Source organism: Lonchura striata, chromosome 3 (assembly GCF_050655825.1).
Source record: "Lonchura striata isolate lonStrDom1 chromosome 3, ASM5065582v1, whole genome shotgun sequence".
Lineage (NCBI taxonomy): Eukaryota > Metazoa > Chordata > Aves > Passeriformes > Estrildidae > Lonchura > Lonchura striata.
Genome location: NC_140705.1, coordinates 22622084 through 22645192, shown reverse-complemented (window position 1 = coordinate 22645192; position 23109 = coordinate 22622084). Strand labels below are relative to the sequence as shown.

Sequence of the window (23109 nt, the reverse complement as noted above, 5' to 3'; positions counted from 1 at the left end):
TTGAACTTTTGTACATATTGCTGATTAGTCAGTAAACTTAAGCAGGATTTAAGCAGTTCTCATTTTTCCTCTAATAATTTTAAATATTCTGCTGATTTTGACTCTCATGGTTTTGTGAACAAATTACTCCAACAGTCCAGCTACTTCATGATGGTTCTCCTGAGTTCTAATAGGTAGCTTGGAACCCATTGCTTTGTGTGCAAAATTCAGATGGCCTTGGACACAGCTTTACTGTACCTGTGCCAAAATGGAATTTCTCAGTATCACAGTCTCCCTGCAGGTCTTCACATAGCAAAAGCAAGTGAAATTGCAGCTAAATTCAATATCTATTCAATCCATCATGCAACTAAGTACACAAATAGTCTGGAAAAAAACTTAACAAATGCAGTAAACAGACCTCTTCCCTGCATTTGCTTTGATTACTAGCCATGTATACAGGGGCTTGTCTCAGAAGCATAGAAATAACAAAGTAATTGGTAGAGTATAATTTAGAAGATCAGATTATAGAGTAAATAATAAAATGCCTTTGCCAAAAAAGAATTTGAAAATGGAAGGAAGGAATGAAGGAGATAGAATCGTTGTATGAGTTGCAAATTCAACTAGTGTTAAAGCTGATCTAATGTGATGTAGCTGGTGAAGACACGCCAGCTTGTATCATCTGAGAATCTGCAGTGTGACACAAAGACAGTTGGCTTAAAGAGGGCAGAAGATAAATAACTGGGATAAGTCAGATATTTAAAAATAAACCTGTTTGTTGAAGATTTTTTTTTTATGAATGGCCCAAATTGAGGGAAATGTGTGTGGGGTGTGTCTTGTTATTCAAGTACTTTAATTCCATGTGGTAATACTTTTATGTGTGACCTTTGATGTTCTGTTTGCTGGCTCCAGTTGTTTTTATAGCCTACAGAATAAACATTTTATAAATGTAAACATGGGAAAATACTTGTTATGTCAAATGACAGGGATTGCAAACACTATTTGCTGAATTTTGTAATAATTTTATATATAATAGGTGTGGCATTTCATGGCCAGATTTTGTTTATAAACTGTACAATGCTGCAAATCTTAAATTTGTTTTCAAAATACACTACTACTTCAGATTTTTTTTTTCCTGTGAAATTGTAAAAACATTGTTTGTATGAACTGGATGACTGCAGCTCATGGCCATACCTTGACTTACACAGCTTCAGTATAGGTTGCTGTTACTGAAAGAAGATGTTATGGTTGCAGCTAAAGTAAATAATCAATTTAGTCAATAATATAGCTGAAGCATCACACAACATTTTGCTGTCTGTCCTGCAAGCCACTGCGAACATTTAATTTTAGAATTTCTACCACAGGAGCCACATGTTCAGTGTTTTTCACATACAAATAATCATGTTCCTCTCTGAATAAAGAAAATTATAGATAGAAGGGTGAACTGGGAGACAGATGGGTTAAGGGCATGACAGAAGTGAGCATTTTCAGATTTTCAAGAGTAAATAACACAGATGTAGTTTAATGACTATTACAGTGCTCATTGAATTAATAATGTATAGTTGTAAAAAAATTGTGGAGTTGATAATGCTTTTTATTTTTAGGGACAAGAATCTTCTAACTAAGTATAGAGCTTGTTTTATGTTATCTGCTAATTGACTATTCACCTCAGTTAGCATAAACATGTTTTCAAATCACTGGTGCTTTCCCTGTGTTTTTATGTTTTGTAATAGAAATGTGCCAGTCAGGTGAGATGTGAGACAACATGACATAATGCAGTCTGATGTAACATAAGTGAAAGCCAATATTTTAGCTTTTATCCTGCTCTTGTCAAGGGCCATGTGCAGTCTCCCAGAGGCATGTGCACTTCTGTTGAGACATTCCAAGAGCTTCTCATTGTGTTTTTCTTTTCCTGGAAGCAAGACATATACAAAAATTATTAGAGTCTGTATTTACAAAGTAGATTTTTCTGTCACTGGGGTCTTGGCATTGACTTCAGTAGGTGTATAATAACACCCCTGGACACTTCCACAGTCAGATAAACTGCTACTGTTCAGAAAGGCTAGGATCACAGGACCAATGCTTTCCACCTCTCATCACCCCCATATATCAACTATTTTGTTTAAAGTCAGGTCACTTGATTAGCACAAACATCAAAGCCAACAATTTAAGCCCTAGGGAAAGAACACAAAATGTTGTATTTGTAAGTTGTTTAGAAAATTGTTTGCATTAGAACATGCATGGAACCATAAAGGTATCTCATGTGAGTGGTAAATTAAAAATATTCTAGAGAATCTCCATATCATTTTGTGGAAGCAGTGCCTGTGGACATTAGAATAGCTCACAGCTCTGAGAGCAGTTCTGCAGCAGAGACTCAGCCCTGACATGGCAGATCAGCCCACATTTCACCCACCTTGGCACAACCAGCTTTAGCAGTGCCAACATGAATATAATTTACTTGCTGTGCTGCTTCTGGCTCTGCATTTCCTGTCAGTCACACGGGTTCCTGAGGATGAGTCAGTGATGCAGACAGCTTTTTCCTTTTGTACATTATTTCACATAAAGTGAACATAATAAGGTTTTGCTTATAATATTCTTGCAAAGAGTAGATTTCTTCTGCATATTTCAAATATGCCTTAATCAAAGATTTAAAATCCCTTTGAGAAATTGAGTTCAGGACTAGTCCCTGAAATAGTGCTTGAGTGTTGTGAAGTAGACACAGTATGTGGGGGCACAGGCTGCATGAAAAGCCTGAAATAAGTTCAGTTTCATCAATTTCATATCATTTATCTCTTATAAATAATTGAATATTTGGGTGATTTTTTTTTTTAAATTGGTATTTAAAAACATTATCCACCATAATTCCATGACAAATTTTTGTGTGCTATAGTTGGAGTGTTGCACTGTTAGGTGAAGTAATTTAATTATGTAATATCATAAACAAACTCTTGCATAGTTTGTTTGTACTATCATCTAAGTCTCTTAATTTATTTGAATTCTGCTTTTATTTCTGTAGCGTATCTGAATCATTTGCATGGGCTGATGGTGTTTAATGAGTAAATAGACACCCTATATATACAATTTTTAATATATTATTCTAATCATCTGTACCTTAAAGCCAATGCTGATTGCATTTTTCATACCCTTCACAAAATTAATTGCTATTATTTAGAAATATAAATACTTGCTTGAGATATACACAGTGGAAAACCTAACACTGAAACATTCTATTTCATGTGGGAGAAGTAAAACTAGATCTTGTGATGAAACAGAAAAATATCTTATTCCTTACTCATTTTACTCCAGTATGAGCTGGGGTCATCAGCAGCACTTTGGCACCATTTTGAATTCATGTAGATTAGGCCAAAGGATTGGAGCAATCTGAATCAGACCCACAGTTACTCATTCAGTTGTGTCACTGATGCTGTAAGATGGTGGTTAACTACTCCAGCCTGAAATAGCTGTGCATAAATCTTAGCTACTGACATTGTGACTCAGGCACAGCAGCTGCATCACCTTTTCTGCCACCCCATTGCCCCACTAAAATAAGAAATTACTTTAATACTGTGTAACCATATATGTATAATACAAAACATAAGGTACTAAATTTCCTGTGATTAAGATTATTAGAAATCATCCTTTCAGTTCCATTCATGAATGCCTCACACAGCTGTACTTTGATTTTATAATGTTGTGGGACTGTATGTATGCTGCATCATTCCAACTTTGGTGATATTAATGAAAGTCATAGATTATATATGTTTTGTGTGTGTACATTTCTGTTTTATGCCTGCATGTGTTGCCCTTTTACCGATATTTTGATTATATTTAACCTTGCTAATGCTGCAATATTGCCTTCTGCCACAATATTAATTTTTTATTCTTTTTTCTTGCATATGTATTGCATAGAGCAAATATTCTGCTATATATAAAATTCACATCTAAATCAGAAGCACATTTATGTGCATAGAAATAATGCACCTGTCTAGAAGAATGTTTCCTGATTTCTTGCAATAGATCCATAAAATATAATTTTTAATATCATGGATAAAATTCTTTCTGCAAAATGTGCTTTTATTAACAAAGTGATGGTTTTAACATTAAACCCTAATGTAATGTCATATGATCTTTCCAAATTAAATTCTAAAAATAAGTATTCCATCTTTGAAAACAAAACTTCTCTAATGACTATTGAAAAATTTATTGTCACTCATTCATTTTCCTCATTCTGATTTAGCCATTTAATTTGGAAAATAGTATTTGTCCTTCTCAGTTGATATCAGCTGACTCCACCCTGTTTTAAATGCAGAGAAAGGATGAATTCAAGTAACAGAGATGAACAAATATGAAACCTCTTCTGGACTGGTTACGTGTGGACAGTGGAAAAATGCTGGAAAGCCTTTTGGATAACAGAAGTAATGCACAAAGTAATAACTTTCGGGGAAGAGAAAGTAGTTAATGTAAATGATGTTCATGGAGCAGTTGCAATGAGACAAATGGATTTTTCCTGGTCTTCAGAACTGGGCCTTTTGACAATAAGTTTTTTAGTAGTAGTTTAAAACCAAACTGCTTGAACTATGGCACACTTTTCAGCCTCATGGTGTAGGCATCCTGTGACAAAGATGATAAAAAGAAAAGCTGTTGTAGGATCCTGACATGTGAGCAAGGTTGTCAGTGAAGTGATCTGGGAAAGTGGCATCAATAAAAGGCATCAATAAAAATGAAAGCCAAGGTGACAATGCTGACGTGATCAGATTTGGTACAGACAATTATCCTGTATGTTCCAGGAGTCTGGCAGAAGAGAGGTAAAGAAATCTTCAGAGTAGTTTGCCTACAGTTGAGTTGCTCCTGTTCCAATGAAGCTCAGAAGAGAATTTCTTTTATTGTATGAGTATTTCACAAACAATGAAATAAGCACTTCCCTTTTATCTACCTGAGCTGTACAGTGGACTCTAGTTCTACCAGCTGTTGCTAAGCAACTGTAACGGTGATGTTTACCTAAAGCCTTAATTTATTGTACTTTATCTTAGAAAAGTAGAAAAATAAAATCCAACCTGTCCTCAGTGATGTCCTTTTGCAGAATGAGTTTGCATCTATGAAGAATAGTCTATTCTTAAGGGTACTAAGTCTACCTTTAGCTCAGAATTTTAAAATATATGGCCTTACTATCTGCAAAATTTTTTCAACACTACCTTTTACATATTTCAAATCTGTTATAGGACTTGCATTGTTTTCCTCTCTTTTTGATACATTTTCTTTCCTTCATTTTGATGAATCTGCAAATACAAAGGAAGAAAGAAGAGTATGCAAAGATCTTTGCTTTACTGGGATATAATATGTATTTTCAAAGGAAAAGGGATAAACTAATTTCATATAATCTAGTTGCTTTTAATTAAGAACTTATTTTTGTGTCAGAAGGAAGCACAGTCAAGCTGTAGCCTGGAAAGTGTTATTATGGTCTTATTATTTTTTTGCCTGTACTAACCACGGTCACTAAATTGGTACTGTTATACACTGCATTTTTTTTAAATATTAAAAGCCTTTTTTTTAAAAAAAAAGTATTTCCTACAGAGAGAATATTATTCCCTGTTTTATTTCTCCATTAACCTTTGTGAATACTGATTTATTGGTATTGTTGGGCAATTCAGTATTAAAAAGAGAACATGAAATATCTTTTTCTCAATTTGTAATGGCAGCATAATCCAGTTTATGTACAATATACTTTTCAGATTCTTGAACTTCATTAAAATAAAAACTTTCACAAACCAGCAATTAAGATGTTTTGCTCTGGTACACAGCAAAGCTAGCATTATGGCAGAATTGTTTCTGAATTTCATGCAGAATAGTAATATTAATCTTTAACCTTTAGGAAAATTTTATTTCAATTGAGTACTGGATAAAGACTTAAGTATACATAGGAAATGGTCCAAAAAGCTACACCTGACTCTCATAGTACTAATCTGTGACTTTAAAAACACCACCTTGTAATTTCATCAGCACAATCAATGAATATGTATCCTGCAGCTATAAGGTCTGAATTTAGAATGTTTTTTAGATTAATGAAGTTCCAGTCACCTTGTGAATGTCTGCATCAGAATTTAAGGTTATTACATGCATTCAAGCATCTCATGTGAGAGGGATTCCATGAAGGTCCTACACTGGTCACAGACAAATAATTGCAGGGTTTGAATAGATCTGTATTTAAAGAAAATCCATATAAGTTTTGTAATTTAGCTGCCATTTTCCATCTGTTTTTTACCTTTAGTGCCAAGCTACAGAATACCTGATAGTGTTCTTGAATCTGGCAGCCAACAGAGGTGAGGCTGCCCTGTCTCTGTCCCAGCTGCAGGCAGTGACAAGGCTGAGCAGCATTTCCTAGCAGGCAGACAGAACACAAGAGCACCCCATGCACACATGGACACAGCTGGCTGCACGGGTGGGCAGCCGGACACGCTCACACTCACATGAGCTCAGGCAGCACCACTGGCCTCACTTGATCTCCCATTTCTGGCCTGGGGCAGTTGTGTTCCACTCTCCCACCCACAACCACAATTTCCCTGGGCTGCAGTAGTCACCCAGCCCAGGGACTTCCCGTGTTCCTGTTCTTGTCCCCTGCTCATCACCACACCTGCCCTGGCTCCTGGTGCTGCACTGCAGCCAGGCATGGTCTCATCTGGGGCTGGCACAGGCTGTCACTGACTGAGGCCTCCCTGGTCACTGGCCCCCAGACATTAATTATTTTGGAACAAATAATTTTGAAAAAAATCTTACTAATTATCTTGAAAATATTTTTGCCTGAGTCTTGCAAAAACATAATGAATAAATTTACACTGTTCTCATTTCACATTGTGCTAGGACTGTCTTGAGTATGTTTAAATATCTGAAGTACTGAAGCCTTGAGGTGCCAGTTGTCTGAGGCTGGAAGGTGATGGCAGGCACAGCAAGCAGACTCTGCTGTGGGGCAGGTGCCCTCTGTGCTGGGGCATGCTCTAAGCATGACAGTAAAGATGGCTTGCTTGTGAATAAATTTTCAATGATGCCTCAGTACTTTCTGATTTGATTAATTTCCTGGAAAGTGCCTCATAATGGTGTTATGAGATTTTTTTTATGGATTTTTAAAGGACACTTGAAGAAGCTACATGCTATTTAAAACAGTCCTCAAAGAATAGTGCCTTTGCCTCTCTGGCCAGTTGACATTTCCATTCTTGACTGAAATTATTTAGGTAACAGCAGTTTTACTGAGAAGTAATACAGTCAGAAGATGCCTTGAAGTTATACTAATGAGGAAGAAGTGATGAAGGCCCAGTCCAGAGCATAGCCAACTGATGGCAGGGGGTGCAGGTCTAAGTGGGGGTAGGAAGTGCTGGCAGATTACATAATGCTCAGGAGAAGAGAAAATACAAAGAGAGAATATAAAAACACAAGAGAAAGGAAAAAGAGTGGTTGAAACAAGGTATGCAAACCACCTGTTCCTGTCTTACAGCTCTCTACGGCTCCACTGTCAACTGATAGCAGCAACAATTTAAATCTGTAGTTATCTGCTGTAGCTCAACAGGAAATGTTTTTTATTCTTATGTGTGCATAACACTTCTTTGCACTATCAGGAACATTTATTTTTTATCCTTTTTTTTAAAGTCAAATTAAGAAACTGTTGCTGTCATGCACTTTGCTACTCAAAGTCATTTAAGTTGTGGCTTAACACCGCAGTGACAAAGTTCTGCAATTGTGCACGTTTGAGTTAAAGGACTCAAATTTGCAGGTGTGAGGTGCTCTAGGGCCATGAGAGATGGATGTCTGAATTTGCTGTGCAGGAGAGAGGATTTAAAATCTTTGAAGGTTCTAACCATCAACTCCTATAATTAAGGCCTCACAAATAAGAATAGGAGATGATGGGATTCATCCTGTTATATATCCAAAGCAAGTATTCAGTGCTGTTTTGTGCCAGAGGGAGATAATCCCAAGGTAAGATAAATAAAAGTAGGTGTATGGTGAGATCTCAGTAAGAGAAGTGAGAATCAGTAAGATTTAGGGGCTGATGGGACCTCTCTGAAGGTTTTTCTGGAAATAAAATATTAGTGTCCAAGAGCATTGCATGCCATCACTGTAAAACTAAAAATTACTCCTCTTTTGCAAGTACCCTGCAAGAGATTCTTGCTGGGCCAATAGATACTAGCAACATAAAAACAAGATTAAGGAAGACAAGAAAAATATATAGGCTTTGTAATTGCCATGCCTGAACTGTTTGTGGAAAATTCCTCAATGCCTCTGTTTGAAGTAAAACATTTGGTAAAACAGGTTGTGGAACAAGTGGACAAAATAAATGGTAATGTCACCAGCACCATGTATTATCCAGAGTTTAAGAGACAATCTAGGAAAAAAAAATATTGCTGCACAGCAGAAGTAATCTCCAGCTTCAATTCCTCTTAGATGTCCATATTTAAAAGGAACCAAGGGGCGTTAAAGAATAAAGGCCAGAACACCTGAAATTTGTGTTAGGAAGCTATTAAGGAAAAAAATCGATTGACACATGATTAAATATGACATATGGAAGAAAAAGTTTAAAATTATATGGTTTTCAAACCTACTGGAGTTCTCTGAATGAGTCAGCCTTAATGTGGATAAAGGTCATCAGAATTTCAGAAGATATTGAACAAGGCTTCCCAGTAACAGCTGTAAAGGAAATATATCAGGTAGGGCATAAGAATGTTGTACATTGCTGAAAGGTTAGATAAAAATTGTGCCTTAGGAGAAAATGGATTTTATTTACAAAGGAGGGAGTCACCATGGCATCCTAAAGAAATCTGTTCTGGCATTTGTGTTCAGTGCACTCATAGGTGATGTACAAAAGAGGGTGAGCCGTGAAGTGACTGTGATGATAGGAAGTGATGAGTTAATGAAAATGAGGAGCAATTGTGAAGAATTACAAAAAATAGCCGTATGTGATCAAGTAAAGGGGGTGTTGGAGCAGTTGATAAATTCAGAGTAGACGAATGGGATGTGATGTGATGTACATAGTAATAAACTGTAGGAAATCTAATAAATCACATTTTTCTATGTAAAATGACAGGCTATAGCCTCACTGTAACTCCAGAGAAAATAAATCTAAGTTATAATCCATAGTCATATGGAATGTCAAACTACTATTTACCTTAGAAAAGAAAATATGAAATGAGTGAGAAAAGAAGAAAAAGTATTAAAATTATTACTCTGTCAATGATGTATAGACATTTTGAATATTACAAGAAGTTTTGGTATCCCTGTCTTATGCAGGGTATAGCACAGCATCAAAATGGTCATAGAAAGGTAATAAAATTGTTTAGGTGCAAAGAACAATATGAAATTGAACTTTTGAACTTGTAAATAAAAGAAGTTGGAACATGGCAGAAGTCAGTGAGATGCTAAGTGACAGAGAAAACATAGGAAAAGATCATCTATATGTTCTTTTCATGCATAAACTTACTGGGGTGTCAAAAGAACCTAACAGATGGTAAATGCTGAACAAACAGAAAAAAGGGGGTTTTTTTGTGTTTTAAGATTTCCTTTACAATACCTGAAATACTCTAGAACTTAGTATAGACTCAGAGCATGACTCTGAGATGATTTTATAATGAACTATAATATCAAGGAAAATTAAACAGAAAGACAAGGGTACTGGAATATCTTCCTTTTGAGAAATTCCTGAGATGCTGCTCATGAATGGGAGGGATATTTTTTGTTGAAGTTCTCCCTCCTTTGACTTGCTGTTGGAGAAAAGACACTGAGTGGAATAAGCCTTTGATCTGATTGAGGGCAGCTGTTCTTACTTATTAAATTTACTAATACAACAAATTCATATAAGAAACTATATCAAGGAATGAGAAAGATCCAGTCTTGCTAGACATATTTTCTCACTCTCTGTAGCTGCAGAATGGAAGGTGCTACTTAACAGTCATAAGAATAAACATTACTTCATTTTCATTATCAAGATTGATCAAAATATCTTTAGCAGCACTAGCTTTACTAGATTTAGTTTTGATGCATTTTATAGTTTTCTTGTTCAATATACAGGTATCCTACAAAAATTCCTATTATTATATAAATATGTATATGCATGCATATGTATTAGTCTTCCACAGACTACCTTATGAATGACAAGAAGTGCTCTTTTTTGCATGTTTCTTTTGTAGAAGTATTTGAAACTTGAAACAGACAAACAAAAAGAAGCCAATATGGTAAACAGGATAGGAAGTGTGTATAGGAGGAGTATATGATAAGTAAACCTAAAGGCCCAGGAAAACAAAAAATCAGATATTTAAGGAAGTGCTTTCTAAGTTTTTATTTTTAGAGGTTTGTTCAAAATCTTACAGCAATGAAGTATTAAGATTATATTGATTCCTAGTTATTCTAGCACTCATTAGACATCAGTATTTAGGGCAAAATTGCAGCGTTTTGTTTTCTTCATTGGCTCTCACTTAGGGATCACAACTAAGAAATATTGAGCCTGAGGAGGTGGAATAGAACTGGTACAGGATATGCAAAGTAACCTTGAAAAAAATGATAACACTGTTTATTCATTTTAAATATTATAATATTAAATATTTTTCAACTACAACCCAAGGGCATCAGTTTTCTTAAAATACACTTTTTATATCATAAGGTAAAAATAGCTGTCCAGAAATATCTTTTTACAGACAATGTAGAAAGAAATTACAGAAATATATATACAGAAAAATAATAGTAGCTGCATAGTTTATACTCATATAAACAGTTATGTGATATCGTACAAATAATCACAGTCCAATACACCTTTGGTATTAAAATAATTCTGTGTACTCCTATTGTACTCAATCAGTGATTGCACATCTTGTGCAAAATGGCAATTTTTATTTTGTTATTTGACACAAAGACCAAAACTAAAGTGAAATGTCGGAATAGACATTTTGGGGTATATTCAGTGATATTCAGTCTACATTCAGCCCAGTAGAACTACTTAATCTCTGCCGATATTTTTTAACATTTTGTTTTTGATGTGTTTATTTTCTTTATTTTGATGATTCTTGCTTCTCTTAAAATATACATAAGAAACAAACATTCTTAGCTAATCTCATCAGTGTAATCTTACTGGTCTGTCTTGTCTCTACAATCAGAAACTGCATTAATTCTTGTATGTATACTCTAATGTAATTTGCTGCCACCTGTCACCCTAAGTCTCTTTGTTCCTGTTCTCCAAGTATATCCTCCAACTGAATCTCTTTTAAGTGGTTTGATGCTGAATTTTACTCCTTTGAAGAGGTGTAACATTTGACAGTTCTGAAGGTTTTAGACTTGTATATATTGACAAAATAGGTATTATACAGATAGCATCTGGCTTTTTTTTCCACATTCTGCTCTGTTAACATGCTTGTGTCTTAACTAGGTAGGGACAGACTTAGAAGTTTTCTGTGTCTGTATAGCTCTTAAAACCTCTTTCAGTATTGCTTACTTCAGAAGCAAAATCTTCCTTGAAATTGTGTATGTACAGCAACTAATTTTATGGGAGTTAACTGTGTATTAAATTTCTCCTAGTTTTTTTACTTGGATTTTTACTGAACAATAAGTAAGTCAATAAGTATATATTTATATATGCATATAAAATTAAGATCAAACCTAAATAACATTTCACAGTAATTGTTTTTCTTTATGATTCTCCTTTGCCTCATGTTTGTTTGGGTACAAAGTGAATAGGCAATATGTGTATTAATAGTTTTAGAACCTGTGTATGAATAGTTTCAGAACTAAAGGAATATATATACAGGAGAGTAAAAGCAAAGTGGAGAAAAACTGGTCTCTGGGTTGTAAGAAATGCTTAGGTTAAAGAGTGGAAAAACATTTTCTGCCTTATTCCTCATTAGAGTCTGTTTATTTTCCAAAATAATAATGCACAATAACCTGTATCTACAGATAGGAGTACAAAACACTTTTTGGAATAAAACTGGGAGCAATCACTGGCAGTTACAACAACTTCTGCAAGTAGATAACAAGCTTCTGTGTAAGGAAGCTGCTAAGTCATGGCCATGTGGGGGCTGTGAGGGTTCACTTACTAGCCCAGCAGTATGGAGTTTAAGAATAAAGGTTAATAAAGTTTATAATATAAACTTTATAACAATATAACTATAAAGTTATTAAAACTTAAAAATAAAGGTTAATAAAATTTTACTTTAAGCCAGCTCTAGGGTTCCCAAACAGATGGGGGACATAATTTGTTTTTCTCCATGGATGTCATAAATTAAGTTAAGATACTGCATTTACATATGCAGTTTCATATGGTGTACTGTATTCTTCATACACTAGAATTACACATTTCTCCTCCTAATATGGGGTTCTGTCTCTGACAGATTTTAAAGGAATTGCTAAGATGCACTCCTTTTTAATTACAAACCTTTCACACCCAAGCAGTAGGAAGGCTGCTGTGCAGCACAGCTTGCAAGGGGTACTTGACTTACCGTAACCAGTGTTGGAGACATGAAGGAGCTGGTTAGAGTAACAGGGTGGTGGGCTGTCATTATAATTTTCCACTTCTGTTTTCAGAACATCAGTTCTGTAGTAATTAAATTATTTTAAATTGTTTGTGGCATTTGTATGACATTTCCCCTGCGGTTGTAGGAAGAAGGATACAATGCATCTCCAAGTGTCTGTAAGCATGCTGATAATTTTTAGTAAACAGTACATAACTGAAACATTCATGCTAAGTTCATGGTGTAATAGGTTCTTTCTTTGCAAATGTTGGATAATAAAGATGTCTTATTAAAGTGAATCAAATGATAGGTTTACCAGAGAAGATTTTTATTTTAAAAGTTTCCTGAATCACCACAGCCTCTTTTTTATCTCTTCATTAGAGTTATTATATTTGAAATTTAGTAAAAAATGATTACTTGTAAGTTCTTAGTTTTAGGACCAAATCCCTTTTATTAACTCTATCTCATTAAGATTTAGAAACCTCCTACAAAAATTTGACAGCACTTCTCTGAAAGATTCAGTCTGAGAGACCCAGTGGTAGGAAGTTAAAAACAAAATTGCAGTCAGAAATACTCTTCTGGTTTAGGTATAACAATAAAATTGGAATTATACTTGTTCTGAAGTGTTTAAAATGCATATAATAATCCAAGCATTACAGTCCACAGAATGTCCTTTATTTTTCTCTGTTCAAATTCTTCATTAATGCTTCTTTCTCTCCAGCTCAGAGTCAGTACAACTGTTATGTAGGGCATTAACAAAATCAAGTAGGAAACTAGCAATGGTGTGTACTATAAGTCAAGGTTTCTTGCTGAAGACTTCTCATTAATGAGCTATTATGCCCCCACAAATTCTGTAGGATGTACAAACTAAATACAAAATCCTACTGAATAAACACTTAGTATTATTTTTTGAGAATCAAAAAAACCCAAAAAACAACTCCACCCAACCCAAACAAAAAAAAATGCAAATCAAACAAAAAAAAAAAATAAACCCCAAAAAAACCAAAACCAAAACAAAACACCAAACAAACAAAACAAACAAAATTGCCCCCAAAAAACCCCAAAAACATGACATCAAAAGATAAAATACCCCCACTTTTCTTAGCACAAAACACACTGAACTACAAATATTATACCACAGAAATTTTGCTGTGTTTTCAAAGTACAGAAATCTTGATTAGTTGCAACACAAAGCATATTAAATATGTCTACATTTTGCTCTTCATATTAAAGTAGGTTTCAGAATATTAGAAACTCTGATATTTTAGTACTTATATAAAAAACTTTTAAATGGCATTTGCCAAAAACTTTTGAACACTCTCTTGCCATTTGAACTGTCAGTGTGTTGAATTTATGGCATTAAGGCTAATGCTGAAATTTCACATTTGAATGAATAAGTCATACATTGTTAATACTACAGAACGTTAAATAATGATTCGCTGCATAAAAAGATGTTGAGTGTCTCAGAAAATCCCACTGTGAGGGTTTTTAATCCAAAGGGAAGAATGGTATAAATGCAATTTTATGTGCTGTTTGTAATCTAGAAAAATATTTCAAAATTAAGTTTACATATAGGTAGTTATGTAAGAATATATACTGGGTGAGGGAAAAGAAAACCAACTGCAAATTTTCCTTTCTTCTTTTTCAGGTCAGAACTGTGGAGGCTTAGTACAGGGACCAAATGGTACTATAGAAAGCCCTGGATTTCCTCATGGTTATCCAAATTATGCCAACTGCACATGGATCATTATCACAGGAGAGCGTAACAGGATACAATTGTCATTTCATACTTTTGCCCTCGAGGAAGATTTTGATATTTTGTCAATTTATGACGGACAACCACAGCAAGGCAATTTAAAAGTGAGGTAAGGTCCCTTTTCTCTTTCCCAATTCCTTTCTGTCAGTCTGTCTCTCTACCTTTCTTTCTCTCTCCTAGGTACATGTTCTGATGATATGTTAGAACATATATTGGTTCATCCTCAGTCAAGGGGATAGTAGTGCTCCAAGATCTCTCAGAGAAAACTGTTAATCCAAATTCAGATCTTTATGGCCTTGTGTAACAGTAACATCAGTTGTACTTAAAATTTACACAGTCCAAGGTCAATTTTGGTGAAGGCCCTGAGCACTGAAATATTCCATGTTCCAGTATATTTTTTTTTCTGCTGGTGGAATCCAGGTTTTTCCAAGAGTCCCTTTCTTGGAGGCACCAGTCACCAATTTTTGAAAGAATTCTTACTGAGCTGAGTTCAGCCATAAATTGTTTGACATTGCCAACATTGAAATTGTTCTCCATTAAGCAGTTAGGGATACTTAAAAGTCAGAAACTGGTGTGCCTTATCTTTCCAAATACCACTGGCGTCATAAGGAGGCTTTATGGAAGCTTTTTGATTTGAAGTTTTTCACAGCTTCAGGTTTTGAAGCATTAATTTCATTGTTGTCTTGTTGTAACTTCCTCAGTCATTTGCTGGATCTGGACTGCAGAGCTTTCTGGAAAAGCAAACAGTGCTTTCAGTGCTATTCTGTCATTTTCTGTTCAGGCATGAGATTTATTGAGTACTGTAAAACACTGCTGTCAGTTCAACTGCTGTCAGTTCTGTTGTCTGATTACCCTTTTATATGCTGCTGATTTATACTATAGTGCTAAAACAAATGTGGGAGCATCAGCAATTTGTTCTGCATTTTAGTGGGTATCATCACTGGATATTTTTGACAGGAACAATGTTCTGATTGATTGTTTACTCAGTTCACAACTTCTGAAAACTTTGGAAGGTAGTACACAGTACCAATGATTTAGATGCACAGTGTGTGGGCTTCTTTTACTGTACTTAACTGACCTTTAGTACTTATATCACCTGCAAAAAGGAGAAATATTTCTTTTTTAGTCAAATGCTTTTATTAGCATTATCTAACATGCCTGCTTGTTTTGTACTAATCTCAGTAGAAAATAAAGGAAGAACACCAATAAGCAGAGATTTTATTTCTTGTTGCTTGTATTTGCCAATCAGTTACCTTCACAAATGGCATTATGAAGAACAAAGCATTTGTTGGCTTTGCAGCATGCAGAGGTTAGCATAGCAGAATTTGAGTGACAGTTTTCTATTGACTTCTCATATCCCATGTCATACCCTTTGTTTTACAAAGAGCATTCACAGGAGTACCCCTCTGCAGTCATGCATTTCAAGACAATTCTTTTGGCAAATATTGGAAAATTATAGTATTGGTCTTTTAGCTAACAGCATGCAGATGCAAGAAAGCATCTTGGAAGTTGTGCTTCAGGGCATGCACTTCTTTTCCCCATAGTTAAAATATTCCACTAAATTTTGTGTAATTGTGTTTCTTGAACCATCGTGCAAAATCTGGAGCTCTTCCTTAAAAATAGGTGTGTATCTACATCACCATCACAAACTATAACAATTAAGTAATACTCACTCCATATTTTGTGTAGTATTTTTTTTTCAGCTGCTACAGCAAAATTGAGTAAAAATGAGTATTACATTAAACTATTTTGTTGTGCTGCCTGAAGGACCTTTCAGTATGCTAAATATGCACCAGGATACTTCCACTACTTATTGATTGTAAAATCAAAAAAAAATAGAAACTCATATAAAATATATTGAAATGATTAGGCAAAGGAATAAATTGGTCATTTAGGCCATAATTAGGCCATTAGTGTAGAGAAAGAAAAGCAAAATGGGGTGATTACATATATATGAAATTTGGTTAGTGTATTAGTAAAACATTTACTGGTTTAAGGGATAAATTATACCTGGTAGTAATCACAGGTTTTTGTAAGCTATAAGGATGTTTAGAATTAAGGTATAAGTGGGAAGAGTAGAATAAACAGAAGATAAGGTATTAACAAGTGCAATTTTACATCTTCCTATTTTTCTAGAAAAAAAATCCAACTAACATTCTGAAATTCTGTGCAATTCTGAGACATGTGACCCAAATTTGTCCTTAAAAAATTGCTACAGTTGCTTTATTTTTATCATTGTAAAGATCATGGAACAAACCCCAAGATTGTACACATAATATGTCATTTCTATATAGATGTAGATAGTGTGTACATTTATATCTATGCAGGATGGGATCAGGCTGGGATCCATCTATCTGGGGAGCAGCTCTGTGGAAAGGGAGCTGGGGGTCGTGGTGGTCAGCGAGCTCGCTGTGAGTGAGCAGGGTGCTGCTGCTGCAAAGGAACCCAGCAGGGTGGTGGGCTCAGCAGCACCAGCATCACCAGCCGAGATTAACAAGTCATTGCTCCACTCTGCTTAGGACTTTTCAGGTCACGCCTGGAATACTGTGCTCAGTTTTGCTCCCAGTATGCAAAAAGGTGTGGACAGGCAGGAGAGGGCTCAGAGAAAGGCCACAAAGATGATCATTGACTGGGAAGTTGCCATGTGAGGAAGGACCTAGAGAAGGGTAAAGCTTGGCACTGTGCTCCAGGACTGAAAGGGTGGCTACAAAGAAAAGGGAGACTCCCTTTTTGTTACAAGTAGTCCTATGGAAGAAATTAGGGGTATAGGGTACAAGTCACTTCTGGATAGATTCCAAATGGACACACAAAGAAATTTTTTCACAAAGAAAAACATCAGCTGTTGGCAAAATCTCCCCAGGGAGAAAAGAGCTCTCCCAGGTGGATGCTTTTAAGATACAGCTGGACAGGGTTCTGGGCCATTTTAGTTAGACTGTGCTTTTGCTGAGAAAGATTGGACCCAACAATTCTTGAGGATCCTTCCCACCTCGAATTCTATGACTATGATTCTGTGATATACAAAAGAAGTTTTAAGTCTAATGCCACCTATTATGATAATGCTTTGTTGCATAATGTAGTCTTAATTCTACAGAAAACCAAGAAGTTGGATATTTGATTTCACCATATTTAGAACGAAAACAAATATTTCAGTTCTATGTTATTGAAACAAACTTACATTAAAGCAAAACTATTGTTTTTTCAGTTGATGGAGGAAGATTTCAAAATATAACTACATTCTAATTTAAATGAGAAAAGGTGAAAAATATATCTTTGATTTGCATTTTATATTCTAAGGTAATTTTCATTTCCTATATGCACTTAATTGTCAGCATGTAAAACTCATATGAATGAAGCAGAGATGCAAATGGGGTGCACTGAGACAACAGTTATTATTCAAATGCGTTTCTTGTGGATCATTTCCCGATGTAAGCATTATATTCAATAAATCAATGTAATCCAGGAGCTAGCAAAAATTTATTTTGACCTTTTTTCTTTGTCACATGTATCAGATAAAATAGTAAAGTAGATGTCAGCTCCCATCTGCCTTTATGCTGAGCCTCTTCCCAACTGACAATAGGGACTTTTTGACTATAGATACCTTATTGCCACAGACTTATTGCCAATAGATACATTGCCTGCCACAGTCAAGTGAATTCAAAACAGATATCTTAAGAGTTTATAGATTTCAAAACTCATTTCAGGGTTAGTTGTAATACCTATTTTCCACATATGAAAAATGCTCATTAATTTTAGCAGAATTCTTGTTACAATATATTTTTTCTATATGCAGATTCTTGAGTAGGGGATTCATAGACAGGTGTAGGGAAACCATAGCAGGACTGGATCAGCAGAAAAGCTGTATTGAAATCTCTGTTTCTGAAGAGGTGGGGTGGGGTGTAAGTTGGATGTTAAAGACACAGAACTATGAATGGTACAAACATGATGAACTGAGACTTTGTCTGTGCAATTGCCTCCATCTCAGTTTATACTATACCACAATTTTATTCCTATGTCAAATACAGGTAAATGCTGTAATCTCTGTGTTAAAATGTACGTCAGTAAAATTTATTCTTTTACTATCTCACACTTAGTTTACCTGAGTTAGTTGCAGACCTGTGTGATACAATCTGAAAAAACCTTTTTCAGATTTTTCCAGACAGTCCTAAAAATTTTCAGAAGTCCTAAAAAACTTTTAATAATGGATTCCAAACAATTTAGTTTTTTCTTACACAGCAAAGCTACTAATTAAATCATATACACTAGTGGGAAGACACATACATGCAGCTGTGTATTTTTTTTACTGTATGCACATCTCAGTTTTTTTAGACATATATAATATATATTCTTTGATTTAAAAAAAATGTCTATTTCCCTTCATGTCTTCTCAGGCCTTCCAAGCATTATTTACTTTACTGCAGCCTAACTAAAAATATTATAGATGCTGCCTGTTATTACTCATATTAGTTGAAATAAACATTTTTGTTTTAATGGAGTAATGCATATGATGAAAGTTGCTAATGTAACGTAATAAAATAAATACAGCTTACCAAAAATTTTCTGACAAGAATATATAAAATGTGTGCTTAATAGCAATATATTCCCTCTGCTTTCTTGAATTGTTCAGCAGTAATAGGAATTAAATATGAATTATTCACAGTATTCACTTTTCCCTGTCTCCAGCAAGCAATAAACCATATGTATATTCATTATGTACATCATAATCCAAGTGTAGAGGTAAAACTTGAAGTCTGAGCTTTCGCTTGCTATTAAACCTCTTTTATCTCAACAAGCCATGTATGCAACATTTTAAAGTTTTGGTTTTTGTTGTGTTTCTTTGTTGTTTATTATTTGATTGTTTCTTCAGAAACCATTTCTGTCTTCCATCTCTCCAGGGTCAAGAGAACAGTGAAGCAATGATGGGGTGATTGACTTTTCTACAGAACTGCTGACACTGCATCAGCAAGAGCTTTGTGCATTTTAAAGTTCTTATTTGATTTTTCTTTCCCCATGAAAATGACATGTAATTATTTTTCATTTTTATTGCACATCATTTCCTACAAAGTATAGAAGACTTTTGTGTGTGTGAGCTGGTGTTATGAAGAAAAGAATATAGGTTCCTAGAGTAGCATTTTTCTAGCTGAAGCTTACCTAAGACACAACACAAAGTAACAGGCTAGGGTTCAAATTTTTCAAACAAGATTATTTAACAATTTCAGCAGAACATTCTGGTACTTCACATATCTGTAGGAAAAGGAAAGTTATTACTGTATATTGCGGTGGTGTGCCGCGGTACAACAGTATATTATACATTTTTACTGAGTTTCTGCCAGGAGACATGCCCATCAATGAATACTGTTCAGTTTTTAATGTTAATTATAGAAACACATAGTAAAATACAGAATGGCTTAGGTTGGAAGAAACATAGAAGATCACCTAATTCCAAGCCTCTGCAGTGGGCAGGGACATCTTCCACATGATCAGATTGTTCAAAGCCCCATCCAAACTGAGCTTGAATATAAGGGGTAGTGCACACAGGGCCTCCCTGGGCAACCTGTTCCAGTACCTCAAAACCCTCTAGAGGAAATAATTTAAGATCCAATTTCTTAATATCTAATCTAGAGCTCCTCTCTTTCAGCTTAAAACCATTGCACCTTAACCTGTCACCCTCTGTTGTATAAAAAGTCCCTCTTCCTCTTTATAAGTCCTTTTTCTCCTTCCCTTGAAGTACTGGAGGCTGCACTGAGGTCTGCCCAAAGCCTTCTCCCAGCTGAACAACCCCAGCTCTCTCAGACTGTCTTCGTAGGGGAGGTGCTCCAACTTTCTGATCATCTTTGTGGCCCTCCTTGAAATCAGATTTTTCTTAGGTTTTTCACATATTAATGTATTAGGAAGAAGAAACCTTTGTAGTAGAGGGCTAAAATGTGTTTCATTATACATTACATAGCTGTTTGAAGAAAGAAATCAAGCTATGACCTGATCACCTTAATGCTGACAAATAGTTTCTGCCAACATGAAAAAAGAATGTAATGGAAGGAAAGATAATTTATGTGTGCAATACTGGAAGGTTCAAATTCATGTTTGGAGTGTTGCTGGTTTTTTTTTCCCCTCATGTAGAAAAAAGGTAAAATACCTATTCCCAAAATTTTAGCTTCCCAATTCAAAATCATAAGCTTTCTAATTTAGTTGGCAAGCCTACACGCAAAAAAGATTTAACAGAAGTTGTATTAAATGTAAAGCCAAATAAGGAGTCTTTTTACTAGCAAGCTAATTATTCACCAATTATGACATATATAGGACATATTAATTACAGGTTTTAGGTTGATACTAAATGATGGCAAACTAAAAAAGATTTTTTTTCCCCTCCCAAAACCATGGAACTCCCACCTAAAAAAAATCTATTTCACATTTAAGGAACTATTATTTCTTGGGGGAAAAAAATAGAATAATTTAAGAAGGCAAAACAGTGCTTGAATATCTACTGTAATATTCTTCATGAGTTATTTAAAGCTTTTTAAAATATAGTTGTTTAAGTCAGCATGATAAGATACATGTGAGACTCACCATAGTGAAAAAGTGAAAATTTATCTGTCCTCAATTTCTTTGTCCTCTTGGAGGTATACCTGTTTTTCATCTGAAACTGATCATAGTACATTTTCAAATAACATATAGGTGTTGATTCTTTGCCTCTTCCATACTTTTGAAACTGAGCCTGTATAAGTGTCAGCAGTGATTTGATGCATATGTATGTAGTACTGTGCTATCAAAAGTATTACAAGGAAGGATTTATAAGATGAGAGTAAGGATATGGTTCCAAAACAAACAATTTTTCAACTAAACATTAACTCATATACTGGTTCAATTAGGAATTTTTGTTCTTAAATTCTTAAATTTTTGAGTGAGGACAATTGCTGTCCTTTATTTTCTTCCATCTAAGCATATATTACACACAGAGAATTAATTAAACAGTTTTATATTACTATTTCTGAATCTTCTGTTATGTTGAAAAAGATAAGTCTGTTTTATTTTAAATTATATATGTTGAATTGACATGATTATGTACGGGAGCCCTGCTGATCAACATTCTTAAATGCTGTGTATCCAATAATTATTGCAACTGTCCTTGGCCAGATGTCAATCACTCCCCTTTGCTTATATTCTGACTGCAAACTAATAATTAAATTACAGCCATTACAAAACTTTAAGCTGGAGTCTACAATGAGAATGAACTCCAGTTGTCAAAATCTGTCCCCTTTTGATTTTTTTTTTTCTGTACATTCTTATTGTTGGATTTTCTATAATTTCTATGTAATTGTGGTAGATAACCTTTTAATTACTACATAACCTGTGTGCTATGAAGATATTTTGATGCTTGTTTCTTTTAGAGAGGAAAAACATTCTATATGCTGTCAAATTAAAGGGGACTGAAAAACCTTTATAAAATGTAGTAATCATATTTCTGATGCATGTAATTAGGTTAAACTGTGAATCATGTTCTCTTACTGTCATCTGGTAATTACCTGCTTGCCTTAACTGAGCCTTGTGATTATTGGCTGTATGATCACAGTCTGGTTTTGGATCTCTCTGTGCTGGACAGTGATGTAGTGATCATGGGACAGATAGAACATCAGAAATATTCATCCATTCGAGAGGAATTCTGCAGTCCCGTATTTCTGAATTTCTGCAGTGGAAGTTCAGCATCCTCTCCCCTATCATCCAGTCACACACAATCAATTTCTCTTGTAAAACAAATTTTGTAGACAAGTGGTCTCATAATCTTTCCATTTACTTGGATATTACTTGGAGACTTTCCTCAGTTTTCATACTGTTCCTGTTCACAAGATCATCTGCTGACATTATTAGAGGCCTTGGATTTTGACGGTTATGTTTTTCCTACTTACTTCAGTCTAAAGTATACCCCTGCTGGCATCCCAGATTATTCCTGTGTTCATATTTGCATTTGAAAACTATTATTCTTGTCTCCATTCAACTCAATGAATTTATTAAGAATGCTAACTAGCCAGTGGCTAAGTGAAGCCCATATAATAAGACTGACTCTGATCATAAAGCAGTCTGAAGAGAAATTCTGATAATAGGCCCAATATAAGCCAGGAAGGGAATAGCACTCTTTAAACCTTCTCTTCTGTCTACAAAACTCATATATATGTTTCTGTCTTTCAGAAAAAAAAATTAAATTAATCTTTTATTTATCTCCCACACCCCCAACACACACACATATGCGCTGCTGAATTTTTTTGGAGAGTCTAGTGTGACCAGAAGAATCACGAAACAAAAGCAAAATGGCAATTCAATGAAAAGAATAGATGCTGATATTAGACTACCTGTTTATCTTAGTTTCTAAGATGTGCTTCTCTTGGCTTCTGAAGTGGAATATGCATATTAAAGTCATAAATAACAAAACAGTGATAATTTTAATGTAAATTATTAGAAATTATTTACCAAAAACTCCCCTTCATTTATTTTTTTAAAGTATTTGAGATAATTCCTAAATTAATGAGACAAATTGCTGAATGGCAATTCATGGCTGAACAGTGGCCCAGCAGAAAAGGACCTGGGGGTGCTGGTTGACTAGTTGAACATGAGCCAACATGTGCCCAGGTGGCCAAAAGGGCCAATGGCATCCTGGCCTGTATCAAGAATAATGTGGCCAGCAGAACCAGGGAAGTGATAGTCCGCACTGGTGAGGCCTCAAGTCCTCTGTCCAGTTCTGGGCCCCTCATCTCAAGAAAGACACTGAGGGGCAGAAGTGAGTCCAGGGAAAGACAATGGAACTGGTGACGATTCTGGAGCACAAGTCCTCTGAGAAGCAGCTGAGGGAGCTGGGGGTGTTTAACCTGAAGAAAAGGACGCTCAGGGGAGACCATATCACTCTCTACAACTACCTGA

General features: G+C 35.1%; 1 protein-coding gene across 3 annotated transcripts in view; it reads left to right on the top strand.

Annotated features, from left to right (window-relative positions):
- The window catches only part of CSMD1 (CUB and Sushi multiple domains 1), a 1051612-nt gene that overhangs the window by 199655 nt on the left and 828848 nt on the right, over positions 1–23109 (top strand). For 2 of the 3 annotated variants that reach the window (XM_031504428.3, XM_021551131.3), the window contains exon 2: positions 14098–14314. In XM_031504428.3, coding sequence (XP_031360288.2) covers positions 14098–14314 — 217 coding nt within the window. Of the gene's footprint in view, positions 1–4285; positions 4404–14097; positions 14315–23109 lie in introns of all 3 variants that reach the window. The other variant, XM_085576363.1, reaches the window with a different exon arrangement.